The sequence below is a fragment of the Geotrypetes seraphini genome, chromosome 11 (genome assembly GCF_902459505.1).
Source record: "Geotrypetes seraphini chromosome 11, aGeoSer1.1, whole genome shotgun sequence".
Classification (NCBI taxonomy): domain Eukaryota; kingdom Metazoa; phylum Chordata; class Amphibia; order Gymnophiona; family Dermophiidae; genus Geotrypetes; species Geotrypetes seraphini.
This window is the reverse complement of record NC_047094.1, coordinates 113,337,954-113,352,879: the sequence shown is the minus strand read 5'-3', so window position 1 is coordinate 113,352,879 and position 14,926 is coordinate 113,337,954. Positions and strand designations below refer to the sequence as shown.

The 14,926-nt window shown below is 44.1% G+C and overlaps 1 protein-coding gene across 5 annotated transcripts in view; it reads left to right on the top strand.

Annotated features, from left to right (window-relative positions):
- Nucleotides 1–14,926, top strand: part of SLC2A10 (solute carrier family 2 member 10) — a 95,606-nt gene that overhangs the window by 16,439 nt on the left and 64,241 nt on the right. For all 5 annotated transcript variants that reach the window (XM_033963087.1, XM_033963088.1, XM_033963085.1 and 2 more), the window contains 3 exons: nt 2,161–2,236; nt 4,326–5,687; nt 13,350–13,472. In XM_033963087.1, the coding sequence (XP_033818978.1) occupies nt 2,233–2,236; nt 4,326–5,687; nt 13,350–13,472 (1,489 nt within the window). In that variant the 5' untranslated portion in view covers nt 2,161–2,232. The remainder of the gene's footprint in view (nt 1–2,160; nt 2,237–4,325; nt 5,688–13,349; nt 13,473–14,926) is intronic.

Genomic DNA, 14,926 nt, shown 5'->3' with positions numbered 1-14,926 from the left:
CCAATAGTGGCCAGTTCAGGTCACAAGTACGTATCAAGATCCCAAAAGAGTAAAACAAGATTTTATGCATCCCAGAAATCCTTATGTACTTCTCTTTTAGAAGCGTATCTAGTCCTTTTTTTTAAACCCTGCTAAACTAATGTCTTTTACCATAATCCAGAGTTTAATTGCACATTGTGAAGAAACATTTTCTCGGATTTGTTTTAAATTAACTACTTAAAAGCCTCGTTGCATGCCCCCTAGTCCTTGTATTTTTCACGTGGATAAGAGGAATGAGCTGGAGCGCTTTCAGGTATGCAGCAGCATTCTAGGCAGTACACTGCACATCCAGTTTTGGAAAATAAGAGTGAAATCATAGGAGAAACTAAGCTCCATGATACTGGAGGAATGAACTTGTGGTGTTCTACCTGCAGCACCTTCTTTCGGGATCCAAATTCCAGGATTCATTATCTCCATGGTAACCCAAAGCTTATTTTCTAGTTTCTACTGTTTTGTCTAAGATCTCGTCTCACTGAAACAAGCCTGTCATTGTTGTCTCCCTGGCAGAAATTAAAAAAAAAAAAGTGGTTTAAAATGATCACTCTTGTATTGCTCAGCCCTCAAAGTAGTTGTTAAATTAGCATCTGGGAGGAAGTTGCTATGGTTACAAAGTCCTTCAGATCTTCTGCTTTAATCTTCTCTTTCACAACCTTCCCGTGACATGATCAGTTTTGCCCAGAACTACTGATGGGACCAAGCGCCCTTTGCAAATTTCACTGTTAGGAATTGCCGCGTGCCGGAGTCACCATGGTATCTGCTCAGCTCATTCTACATGTTGCTGGTAAGTTATCCCTCCTACTCAGAAAGATAGCAACCTTTGCTTGACACATTTTATTCCGTTTGTTTATTTATTTAATTCCAGCTGTTGCTTTTCTGATCTATACTAAAGTTGAGTTCATTTATGTCAGGGGTGTCAAAGTCCCTCCTCGAGGGCCGCAATCCAGTCGGGTTTTCAGGATTTCCCCAGTGAATATGCATGAGATCTATTAGCATACAATGAAAGTAGTGCATGCAAATAGATCTCATGCATATTCATTTAGGGAAATCCTGAAAACCCGACTGGATTACGGCCCTCGAAGAGGGACTTTGACACCCCTGATCTATGTGAAACATCAGGTTTTTCTCTAACATTTTGAGGTCAGATTTTACCTTCCATAAAATCCTGATCGTATGTTCTGCTTCTGGAGTTTGGAACTGGATTTTTTTTGTTTTGTTTTGACAGATAAATATCAATGAGTTCTTCTAAAAGAGGGGTCTCAAAATCCCTCCTTGAGGGCCGCAATCCAGTCGGGTTTTCAGGATTTCCCCAGTGAATATGCATGAGATCTATTAGCATACAATGAAAGTAGTGCATGCAAATAGATCTCATGCATATTCATTTAGGGAAATCCTGAAAACCCGACTGGATTACGGCCCTCGAAGAGGGACTTTGACACCCCTGATCTATGTGAAACATCAGGTTTTTCTCTAACATTTTGAGGTCAGATTTTACCTTCCATAAAATCCTGATCGTATGTTCTGCTTCTGGAGTTTGGAACTGGATTTTTTTTGTTTTGTTTTGACAGATAAATATCAATGAGTTCTTCTAAAAGAGGGGTCTCAAAATCCCTCCTTGAGGGCCGCAATCCAGTCGGGTTTTCAGGATTTCCCCAATGAATATGCATGAGATCTATGTGCATGCACTGCTTTCAATGCATATTCATTGGGGAAATCCTGAAAACCCGACTGGATTGCGGCCCTCAAGGAGGGACTTTGAGACCTCTGTTCTAAACGGAAATACAAAAGAAACTGTGACTGTGTATTGTAACTATGGTGGTGAGATTGGGTTGTATGCAGTGAAGGAATGGCCTAGTCCTTGGAGCTCCTGCCTCAGCACCCTGAGGTTGTGAGTTTAATCCCAGCCTTCTCCCTGTGACCCTGGGCAAGTCACTTAACCTTCCATTGCCCCAGGTATCAAAGTTAGATTGTGAGCCTGCTGGGTCAGATAGAGAAATAAGAGTACCTGATTACTCAATGTATTGTAAGCCATTTGGATGAATTACTTCATGAAAAATCAGTTAATAAATCCCGATAAATATTAATTCCACATCCTAATCCTTATCCATTCCTGTTTCCATTCAGAGAAAAATGACAGGTTTAGTGGTCAAATGAATTTATCTTCTGAAATCAGTTGAAGTGAAGAACTTGCCTACCATGGGTAAGTGGCTGATTTTAATTAATTAATTAATTTATTTTAAATCCTGTAGGGCATTTTTCACTTAAAAATTTTTTTACCCTCAGTTTTAATTGTGCAACTTTTTCTTTAATTTGGTTCTGTGTAAGGAGTTAAAAGTTGCATGTGCAAACTTGGACGCCCTACCAATTTGTGCCTGCATTTTAATTGAGTAATGAGTCACTTAGGGGTCCTTTTATCAAGCTGCGGTAGGGGTTTAATGTGCCTAATACCGCGCGTTAAACCGCCTGCCATGCTAGCCGCTAACGCCTACATTGAGCAGGCGTTAGTTTTTAGCTGACCGTAAGGGTTAGCGTGTGATGAAATGTCCGACTTGATAAAAGGACCTCTTAGTGGACTGGGTTCAGAGCCTTGCAGGGCAGGGAGGGAAGGGGGCTGGATGCAGAACCTGGCAGGGGAGGGTGTGAGGGAGGGGACTTTATTGATAGCCGGTATATCAAAGAAGTAAGAAACTTGGACACTGGGTGCAGATCCTGGCAGAGCATGGCACTTGAATATTAAGCCCCCGACTTTGAGTCAACTATTTTTCCTCCTTTTTGAATCAACTTATATTTGTGTATATACGGTCTGTGGAACGTTGTGCCTGGGAATTTATGCTTATGCGGCAATGCTTTGAAATTTAGGAATTGTTAAAAACCTATCTTTACTAAACTGAAGATCTATGAACAGAGGCGTAGCGAGGGTGAAAGGTACACAGGGTGCTGGCGCCCCTTTCGCCCTTCGATCTCTGCTCTCCCGCTCCTTCCCTGATCCCCCTTGCCATGTGAGTGCACCTCCTTCCCTTTCCCGTACCGCTAGTTGTTCACCGTGGCAAGCAACAAGATCTTCGACATGCTCCTCGCGACCCCGCCAGCACTCCCTTTGATGTCACTTCTTATGCGCTCAATACTATATAAGAGCCTCAGTTGTATACTCAATCAAATCATGTACTATATTTGTCTTAGTTGATTTCACACTAAGGACTAACAATAAATATTCAGAAAGACACTCTTCTGATAATATTTCTGAAATGTGTGGACCTTCAGACCACCATCGGGTATAGAACACCGATTGTTGTTACTCTTCGTCGGTCCAGCCTTTATTATTTCTAGTGTACTCATTTTTAATTTTTCTCATTGTTTTTTAACTTGTTTTTTCTTACAATTTTCTATGTATTCATGACAAACGGAACATCACTTAGCTTTGGCTTTAGCTTATAGTGATATGTTTCAAAAAAGAAACCTTTCTTCAGGGTCGAGGGAAACTACAAAGAAATAACAGTGTGCCTTACTTCTTATGCACGGCACCCAGAAGTGACATCAGCGGGAGAGAAGACGCGGTCGCGAGGGGCACATTGAAGTTGTTGCTTGCGGCAGTGAGAGGAGGAGTAGGAAGAGGCGGGGGCGGAGAGGAGGTGGGATGCCGGCGCCCCCACCAACATGGATCCTGGGGCGGACCACCCCCACCCTTACTACGCCACTGTCTATGAACTTTGAGAGCTCTCTGTATTATTATTACAGCTTATGGTGATACAGTACAATTCAGTCTTTATTTGTACACTTCTCCTTCCGTATTCGCGGTTTCAGCAATCGCGGTTTCGATTAGTCACGGTTTTTAGCTTGCTGGCTCTTCCCCTCCATTACATCAGCTTGCATAGAGAAGTCGCTGATTCCAAGCGTTTACAGAGAAAATCGCTGATTCCCAGCACTTTCTTCACCGTGTTTTGCCCCTCCTTCAGGAACAGACCAGGTCTCCCACCATGTTAGTCGCGGTTTCACCATATTCACAATGGTTTTTAATAGAAAATGGCAAATAACATATGAAAAAGTTATTCGCGTTTTTTCTGTATTCGCGGATCTGTTAATCCCCTATCACAGTGAATACGGAGGGAGAAGTGTATACTGCCAATGCCTCCATGAAGTTCACAGCGGTTTATATGAGTAAATGATGGTTTATTAGTTTTAATGTTAGTTTGTTTATGTGATTCTGAATGTTTCATTTGTAAGCTACCTAAAAATATGTTTAAGTTGGCGTTTGTTGTTTTTTTAAAATTTATTTTAATTTTGCTTTTCAGCTTGCACTGTATCAGTCCTGTTATCGACAACTGTGTCTGTGCTAGGAGGGCTCATTTTTGGCTACGAGCTGGGCATTATTTCTGGTGCCCTGTTACAGCTACGGACTGACTTCTACCTCAGCTGTCTGGAACAAGAAGTCCTTGTGAGTTCATTGCTAGGCGGTGCTCTCTTGGCATCATTACTTGGCGGAATTATCATTGACAAATATGGGCGGAAGAACTGTATACTGGGCAGTAATTTAGTGGTGTTGACTGGCAGCCTGATCCTACTTTTGGCCAGATCGTTGACGTGGTTGGTAATTGGCCGATTCGTCGTGGGGGTAGCCATATCCATCTCATCCATGTCTTGTTGCATCTACGTCTCTGAATTGGTGAGTCCTCGTCAGCGTGGCATGCTGGTATCCCTTTATGAAATGGGCATAACTGTTGGTATTTTGCTTTCTTATGCGCTGAGCTACTTCTTGTCCGATGTGACCAGGGGTTGGAAATATATGTTTGTCCTGGCAGTTGTTCCCACAGCTGGACAGTTCCTTAGTATTCTGTTCCTCCCTGCCAGTCCTCCTAAATTAAGCACACGGGACCAAGAAAGCCACAAAGGTTTAATTCAGTTACAGAATATCGAAGAAACAGTAAAGGAAATGCCAGAGCTGCGTTGTAAGAATCCTTATTCCTTCATTGATCTCTTCAGAAGTCGAGACAACATGAGAACAAGAACTTTGGTTGGACTTGGCTTGGTTCTGTTTCAACAGTTGACTGGACAGCCCAATGTGCTCTATTATGCGTCTACCATATTCCATGCAGTGGGATTTCGGAGTAACTCGTTGGCCTTATTGGCATCTGTTGGCCTAGGGGCAGTGAAGGTTTTGGCAACCCTTGTGGCTGTGGTTTGCGCAGACAAGGCTGGAAGGAGGATTCTTCTGATTTCAGGCTGTGTAGTTATGTCAGTCTCGGTCACCGGGATCAGTATTCTGAGTAGCACAATTACGTTAAACAGCCCCAAGGACTGCAACAGCGCTGCCAGGTCAAACTTGGCAAATGGATCTTTGAAGCTTGAGATGGTGCAGCCTACGAAGCAAGTGCTAACACCTTCACACATCAACCAAAGTCAAATCGTTCAGAGCTTAATTACCACATCACAGATGCCTGCAACAGACATAACTGCTACTAAGCACAAAAACTTGACTTCAAACACATTGCATATGTGGAATGCTAAGGCGAACATTTTGTTGGACAACGCAAGACAACAGAGCACTAGCTCCCCTTCCAGTGCCGTCCTGTCCAATAAACACACAGCATTAAACTGGATTGCTTTATTGAGTATGATGGCCTTTGTGAGCGCTTTTTCCATTGGATTTGGCCCAAGTAAGTGTGAACTTTGTACATCTTGTTCCGACTGATAATGCAGCTGACACGGTACATTTTGAAAAGTCAGGTTAACGCCTGCAACATTAGTGCCTCAAGCCAGAGTGAATTCAGAAGTGCTAGGAGCTAATAAAATCTCATGAAAATTGTTTCGGTTAAACTTTTTTCATTTCTGCTAGAATGAATCATTCAAAACACATCCTTGTTTTTTACAGATTAAGTAAAACAAGGGCTGGATGGCTAACCTGCTTGCTTTCCCCTTCAGTTTGATGGCATTCTCTCACAATTTTCTGCTCACCCCATGTTCACCATTCCTCTTGCACGCTGACCCTTGCTCCCAGCGTCACACGGCTCCTGGTAAAAGTGAGGAGCAGGCACAGGGCTGGCACTTTCACTAGGTGAACTAGGCATTCACCAGGAGCTCTGAAATCATAGGGCAGACATGGGCAACGCCAGTCCTTGAGGGTTGGAATCCAATCGGGTTTTCAGGATTTCCCCAATGAATACGCCTTGAAAGCAATGTATGCAAATAGATCTCAAGCATATTCATTGGGGAAATCCTGAAAACCCGACTGGATTCTGGCCCTCGAGGACCGGAGTTGTCCATGTCTGTCCTAGGGGCAGCAAAAGTCAGAGAGCAGCCCATGTGGACATTTTAAATTTCTTCCCTCTTATTGTTTACTGGGCAGAACAGTAAGAGGTTGGCCAGCTAAAGAATAAGCAAGCAAGGGTTCTTGACACAGTACATTACTCCCCCGAAATTCATGGTGGTTCCATTCCAGGAACCCCCGCGAATTTCAAGAAACCGCAAATGCATTTTTTTGCCTGTCAAAAGGCAGGGGAGGTAGGAAAGGGCAGCTGGAGAGGCAGGAGAGAGCAACTGGAACGCCGGCGGGTGAAGAAAACCACTCGCACTCTGCTCCGGCCGCCTCTTCCTGTAGTCAAGTCGGGCAACACCAATCAGAAGCTACTTTGACATGCAGCTTCTTATTGGTGCAGCCCGACTGTACTACAGGAAGAGGCAGTTGGAGCAGTCTGCAATTCGCAAACCGTGAATTTGCGGGGGGACACTGTACTTAAGACCTGCTGTGTCCTGTTACGGAGAGGGCGGGGACACGACAAGGCTTCAGCTTGCATATGTGTTGAGGTCTTTCCTTGTGGTTTAGCTGCCAGTATACTGGCTGAGCTATAGCCAGTCCACAGTGGCAAGAGACATGGAAGCTGCTAGACCATCAGATGGAGGTGGGGGGTATAGAGTGTGCTAAACTATGGGTGAGACTTTTAGGGGGTGAAGAGGAAGAAGAAAAGGGGATGATTCTGGGGGAGGAGAGACAGGATGCTGCTGCAGAGAGGATTCTGGATTATAAATAAATTATGCGGGGAAAAGAAGGAGATGGGCTGCAAAGGGAAATACTTACATTCCACTGCAAAGCTAGACAGCTCAGCATAGATTACAAAATATTAAAACAAGCTATTTCTAGGAAATACATAGGACCTGATATTTGTTCTGGTGCTCCAACGCCACCTTCGGTGCATTCTAAGCCTCAGTTTGACTGCATTCCCATGGGAATCCCACATCAATTTCTTCCATTCCCGCAGGAATCCCATGGTGATTTCTTCCATATCCGCGGGATTCCTGCCCTCTCCAATTCCCGTGCAACACTCTAGTATTCTGTAAAGGAAAGTGGGTGCAAATTTTCTTTTAAAGAATAGATTCCTGCCATAAGCCTCTGGGAACCTAATCGTAGAAACCTTTTTGTAGAGTTCAACTTCAGAAGTGCGTTGAAATATTAGTGACTAAAATGAACATGTGAAACGAACCAACAATAAGTGCCTGAAAATCAGGGGGAGGAGGGGACTTAAATGAACTGAGAAATGTATCGTCGTGCGTATCCCAAACTATTTGAAGTTGAACTGGGTGGATTTCAGCCTGGTTAAAGAAAGGGAAATGGCAGATAGACCCAGGAACCGCTTGCCAAATTTGTTAAGATTTTTTTTTTTTTTCCTGGCTGAACTAGGCAAAATCTGAAGTGGAGTTTGCTGCAGATGGGACTTTATATTTAAGGGATTATTTAAATCCATTAATATTTCCTGGCTCCATTGACCCTTTGTTAGAGATTCGTGCATCCTTACAGAGAAATGACTATGCTGTGAACAGGGTAAACAATTACAACGCACTGGCTCCCAATACAACAACCCCAATAGCATCAAACAACTAGTATTAGCGTTTAAACGCCTCCACGACTATGTAGCGAAGAAACTCCCAATATACCACTCGCAATGGGAACTCAGACTTTCCAACCCTCCAGCAAACAGCCTGCACCGGGAGACAGCCCAAAAGTGATCCTATTCCTAGAGAAGGGGTAGGGAACTCCGGTCCTCGAGAGCCGTATTCTAGTCAAGTTTTCAGAATTTCCCCAATGAATATGCATGAGATCTATTTGCATGCACATTCATTGGGGAAATCCTGAAAACCCGACTGGAATACGGCTCTCGAGGACCGGAGTTCCCTACCCATGTCCTAGAGCAGGGGTGTCCAATGTCGGTCCTCGAGGGCCGCAATCCAGTCGGGTTTTCAGGATTTCCCCAATGAATATGCATGAGATCTATGTGCATGCACTGCTTTCAATGCATATTCATTGGGGAAATCCTGAAAACCCGACTGGATTGCGGCCCTCGAGGACCGACATTGGACACCCCTGTCCTAGAGCATACCTAAATTATGGAATCAACTCCCTCCTACCAATAGGGCAATTGATAACCTACTGCCCTTCCGGAAAGCAGTAAAGATGCGTCTTTTCATGGACCGGATCAATTCCGGTCTCAAACTATGACAGACCTTGCTTCGACGTACCTTACCTCAGAACCCCTGCGCCGGCCAACCAGTTCTTCTACCGTTCACTGCAGACATGTTAATACCCATTTGTGACTCTATGATTTATTTTTTTAGATTCTGCAAAGCATGTGTTCTTAGTCACATTCTCTATAAGCTTTGTGTTTTGATCATGTAGCACAGGGGTAGGGAACTCCGGTCCTCGAGAGCCGTATTCCAGTCGGGTTTTCAGGATTTCCCCAATGAATATGCATTGAAAGCAGTGCATGCAAATAGATCTCATGCATATTCATTGGGGAAATCCTGAAACCCCGACTGGAATACGGCTCTCGAGGTCCGGAGTTCCCTACCCCTGCCATGTTATTGACTCTATAATGTATGTATCTCTGTTCCTGAAAACTTTGGGCTTCTTTTACTAAGGTGCGCTAGCGTTTTTACTGGTGCAGCAAAGAATCATTGCTAAGGTGACATGGAGCGATTGGGGTACTTATCTTTTCAAAATCCCCCTCCTTTCCTGTCCCGATTACAAGCGCACACACACAGACGCAAAGAGGTTGGAAAGAATTCCATAAACCATGCTTCGCATGCTTTCTCCTCTTATTCTTGGACTAATTATCCTCTCTTCATCAGATCAGAGAGAGGATTGCTCTCACAAGCTAGTCACAGATAATAGTAATAATAACTTTATTCTTGTATACCGCCCACCCATAGAAGATCTGGGCGGTTCACAAAGAAGAAGAACAAGAGGGCATTCGGAAAAGTTGAAAGGGGACAGATTCAAAACGAATGCTAGGAAGTTCTTCTTTCCCAAAAGTGTAGTGGACACCTGGAATGCGCTCCCAGAGGGTGTAAAAGGGCAGAGTACGGTACTGGGGTTCAAGAACGGATTGGACAATTTCCTGCTGGAAAAGGGGATAGAGGGGTATAGATAGAGGATTACTGCACAGGTCCTGGACCTGTTGGGCCGCCGCGTGAGCGGACTGCTGGGCACGATGGACCTCAGGTCTGACCCAGCAGAGGCATTGCTTATGTTCTTATGGACAATCAGTGAAATATACATATTAAACATGGTAAAATTGAAGTTAAGAACAATTATGTATTAAATTTATCAAATATGTTTTTAAAATCCTTCTAAAAGCAGTATATGAAAACATTTGAAAGATCAAAGGACTCAACCAAGAATTCAGTTTTCCTAATTGAAAAGCAAATGTCTTGTTTAAAAATCTTTTGAATCGACAGGCCTTAATAGAGGGATGCATGAACATAAAATCATTACGGGTATTTTTTAATGCTCTATAAAAAGTAAATTGGGAGATTAAGTAACCTGGAGCCAGACCGAAAAGAGCTTTAAAATAGAGAATGACACGGTGACAAAATTCATCACCGTTCCCGTCCCTGCAGATAACCGCGGGAAACCATCTTCATGTCATTCTTTAAGGAGAGAGGGAAGAATCAGAGTATAATTGGGCACAACCACTGACCCACAAGCTTTGCTTTGAAGAATGCTGGTGTAGAAGGACTGAGGTTGAAACAGACACTACAGAAAGACAGTCCCTGGTATCCAGAGCAGATATTGTGATGTCATAATGCCTTATTCCATCAGTGCCTAAGAGCCAATCACATCAGTGATGTCACAATGGCTTCATTATCCTTGGCTCACATAAGAATCAGAGTATGAATGGCCAAAGCCACTGACCCGCAAGCTTTGCTTTGAAGAATACTGGTGTAGAAGGACTGAGGTTGAAATAGACACTAGAAAATGACATGGGATTACGTATTTCCCGCGGTTATCCGCGGGGATGGGAACAGTGATGAATTTTGTCTCCGTGTCATTCTCTACTTTAAAACAGAGACCACTAAATTTAAAAAGAATACGTGGTTCAAAAGGACTGATATGATCATACTTCTTCAGACCAAAGATTAAATGCACTGCTGCATTTTGTATTAAACAAATACGTTTAAAATTTTTCTTGTAGGATGCCAAATAGATATTACAACAGTCAAGAATTGATGAAATTAAAGATTGTACCAAAAGTCCAAAAGAAGCGAAGTCAAAATATCTTTTAATAGTTCATAATTTCCAAAGGGTCCGAAAACATTTTGATATCATGAAGTCCGTATGCTCTTCAAATGGTAATCGACGGTTTAGTATAACCCCCAAAATCCTAATAGAAGGGACAATATAAAAAATGTGGTTGTTAATTAAAACTTGTTTGTCCGAAATAATGTCATTTGTACTAGGAAGAAAAAACTTTGGGCTCCTTTTACGAAGCCGCGTTAGCGGTTTAATGCACGTAATAGCGCGCGCTAATTTGCCGGCCACACTAGCCGCTACCGCCTCCTCTTGAGCAGGCGGTAGTTTTTCGGATAGCGCGGGGGTTAGCGTGCACTAAAGCTGCTAAACGCGGCTTCGTAAAAGGAGCCCTTTGTTTTTTCAGCATTAAGGGCTCTTTTTACGAAGGTGCGCTAGCGTTTTTAGCGCGCACTACAATGCCGCGCGCACTAACCCCACGCTACACGGAAAATGCTAACGCCAACTCTATGGAGGCGTTAGCATCTAGCATGTACGGCGCTGTAGCGCAAGCTAAGCGCTCGCCAAAACCGCTGGCGCACCTTCGTAAAAGGAGCCCTAAGATTAAGTTTAAATCTGCACATCCAACATTTTATCTCGGTCAAAATGGCTGTAATCTGAGCTTTTACGTCCACTGTAAACGATGTCATGGGGAACAATATGGTAATGTCATCTGCATAAATAAAAAAACCTAAGTTTCAATTTTTGTAATAAGTTGGCCAGGGAGATCAAATACATATTAAAGAGTGTAGGCCAGGGGTGTCCAATGTCGGTCCTCGAGGGCCGCAATCCAGTCGGGTTTTCAGGATTTCCCCAATGAATATGCATGAGATCTATTAGCATACAATGAAAGCAGTGCATGCAAATAGACCTCATGTATATTCATTGGGGAAATCCTGAAAATCCGACTGGACTGCGGCCCTCGAGGACCGACATTGGACACCCCTGGTGTAGGCGATAGTGGAGATCCCTGAGGGACACCAGAAGATACCTTTGCATTAGACCACTGGTTCCCAAACCTGTCCTGGGGGACCCCCAGCCAGTCAGGTTTTCAAGATATCCCTAATGAATATGCATGAGAAAGATTTGCATACCTATCACTTCCATTATATGCAAATCTCTCTCATGCATATTCATTAGGGATATCTTGAAAACCTGACTGGCTGGGGGTCCCCCAGGATAGGTTTGGGAACCACTGCATTAGACTAATATAAAATGGTGCTCATTTTCAAAACTGAAAAATATCCCAAGAATGGCATAAAGGGGCAGATGGATATTTGTTTTGCCAAAACGTCCAAATCGCTATTTTCAAGACTCCTATTGTAGACAATTTTCTATTCTGTTCTGTCTGCCGCGCATTTAAATCTCAAGGGGCGTGGTTTGGACGTGACTAGGGTGGGGCTTATGATTTGGGACATTTTTCTGCAAATATTGGACATTTGAGGCTTGACCTGTTAATAAATAAGTGCCAAAAAAGTGCCCAAAATGACCAGATGACCAATGGAGGGGTCAAGGCATGACCTCCCACCTCCCTCCCAGCCCCCAAAGATATGAAAGAAATATACCAACCTGTATGACTAGGCCTATTAGAGCAGCCTTGTGGTCAGTACAGTGGACTATAGATAAGGGGGCTCAGGCCCATTTCCCACTCTTAACTAGTACACTTCTTGTGGAACATGTGAGCCCTCCAAATAGGTGACACCTGCAGGCATAAGGGCTGTTTTTATAGTGTATAGTGTGCACAGTATAGGGTTGCCAGATTTCCTCTTCGAACAAAGGATGCCTGGCCCCGCCTCATTCCGCCCCAGTCCCACCTCGCTCCGCCTCCAGCTCCGCCCTATTCCTCTCCCAGCCCGTGAACCTTCCCGAGCTCGAAGGTCACATTTGGAAACCTTCGCTCGTGTGGACGTCGAAGCAGTGCGCAGGTGCTTATGACACGGCTTCCAGACTCGGCCTCCGAGCTCAGGACTTCCAATACCTGGACAAACTGACGGGTTTTGGAAATCCCTCTGGGCGCCTGGAGAGTCCTCTAAAAAGAGGACAGGTCCGGGTTTTCCTGGACGCTTGGTAACCCTAGTACAGTCAGAATTTTGCAGGGCTCACTATACAATATAAGGGGGTTATGGTGAGATGTGTACCTGGGCCTTTTTATGTGAAGTTCACTGCAGTGTCCCCTGAAGCGCCCCACTGCTCTGCTGGGATGTCTGTGTGGCTGGTCTGCTAAAATTTCTGGCCCCTCCTTCACCTTGATGGCTCCTTTTTGTTCATTTTTCTTTTGGGCGGGTTTTTGTTTTTGGTGTGTTTTCCGAAAATTATTCAAAAAGATCGATGCACTGAGCACAACAACTCTTAAGAAACGGCCACTTTTTGAAACACAAAGATAGATGGGTTTTCCCTTTTGAAAATGGTCATGTTCGCTACTGGATTTTTGGACACTTTTCGCAAAACATCCAAACTTGGACTTAAACGTTCTAAGGAAAATGCCCCTCTTCGTGTCACCTACAATGTTTCGTTGCTCCTTCATCTTCTGAAATTAAATTCTCAAGTAGGAAGACGCAGTTTATCCTCCAGGGCAGAAGGCAGCAGTGTTGGCTATTTGTTGCCAGCCATTTTGATCCTCAGTAGCTGAATCTTAGCCTGCAACTTTCTTGAAATAGACGGGGGCCAACTGTGAGTGAGCAGCCCCCTTGCAAGGTTTTAGAGGTTTTTCTCTTGTAAAGTAAGTAAAATATTTATTTTGCACTCCTACTCCCAACAGTGACATGGCTTGTACTGAGTGAAATTTATCCTGCTGAAATAAAAGGAAGGGCGTTTGCGTTCTGCAACTGCTTTAACTGGTTGGCGAACATAGTAATCACCCTCTCATTTCTGGATGTGATCGGTAAGTGGCTTGCAATTTTTTTTTCCCCCTGTTTTCAATGATGAATTAGTATTAGAAAATGGAATGCTAGTGCAAGCCAGTCAACAGAGCAGTTCAATAGACGTTATCGGCTGTAGTGTTTAAAAGTGAAAGAATATTAATGGTACCTGCTGGTACGGGCTTTGATGATCTAGATCAGAGGCCAGCAACCTGTGGCTCGTGACCCTCTTGTGGCTCTTTCAAGTGGCTGCGGCTCACCGGGCCCCAAACCTTTAATCTCCCTCCCAATCCCATGATCCCCCCCAGGCCTACCGAGGTACCTGGTGGTACACGGGAGTCTTTTGTGGAAGGAGCACAGCCCTCTCGCAGCTGCCTTCTAAAATAGCTACTGCGACCTCTCGCAGCTGCTCGCGGCATTACCTGTAGTACCGCAAGCTGCTGTGAGAGAGGTCATGGCAGCCTTTTAGAAGGCAGCCACGAGGAGGCAGGAACAAGAGAGCTGCGCTCCTGCCACAAAGACCCCTGCTGGACCACCAAGTACCTCAGTAGGCTGAAGGGAGGATCAAGGGTTTGGGAGAGAGATTAAAGGGTCAGGGCCTGGAGAGGGGAAAGAACCTTGGCTATGGGTTGGGGGAAAGGGGAGAGAGGGAGGGATGAGAGGTGCAAAGACCTGCGAGGGGTTGGAGGGGAGAGAAGCTACACCTTGTGGCTCATGTAAATCTTGGGTCAAACATTATGGATAAATTGGCTCTTTCCTGTAAAAAAGTTGCCAAACCCTGGTCTAGACCAATATAAATTGGCATATGCACATACTGTAAGTAGTGAGTTTAAAAGAAGAGATTCTACTTATACAATGTAGTTTTGGCGGACCTTGAAAGTATATTTATGTTCTACATTGTAGAATAGCTGTACCATGTATACTTCAAAAAATTTCCCTGTTATCGGTTTGGGACATGTAACTGTCAGCTATAAGCTGAGTAGGAGTCCACCTACAATTCTGCCACTGGGGGGTGCTGTTTCACTATCACATTTTTCAGTAGTGAGGGACGGGTAGACTCGGTCCTGTCCCTGTCCTGTAGGACTTTTGTCCCTAGTGATAGAAAGCATAATATTGATACCCGCTCTGCTTAAATGGAACAGTGGCTAGCTGGTCCTTGGATCTGGAGGAATGATTGAGGGAGAAACGATGTTCATCTCTCTGTTCCTTGACTGGTTCCCCTGTTACATTGTTTTGCAATATCCACTGTTTAAAGCCTTGAGAGATGCCCTTATGTTTTTTTTATTTACATTTATGGATCACCTGGAGTGGTCTGCAGGCCGGTGTACAATGTGGATTTAATATAGCTGGGAGCTGTTTGTTTAAAAGAGAAGATTCATTTTCACTCTCAGTTGCTGGGAGTGACTGTTGGAGCAAAATTTTGGTTGGAGACTTCTTTTCTTTTAGCCGTTTGTGGTGAAAATTTCCTTTTTGTAAT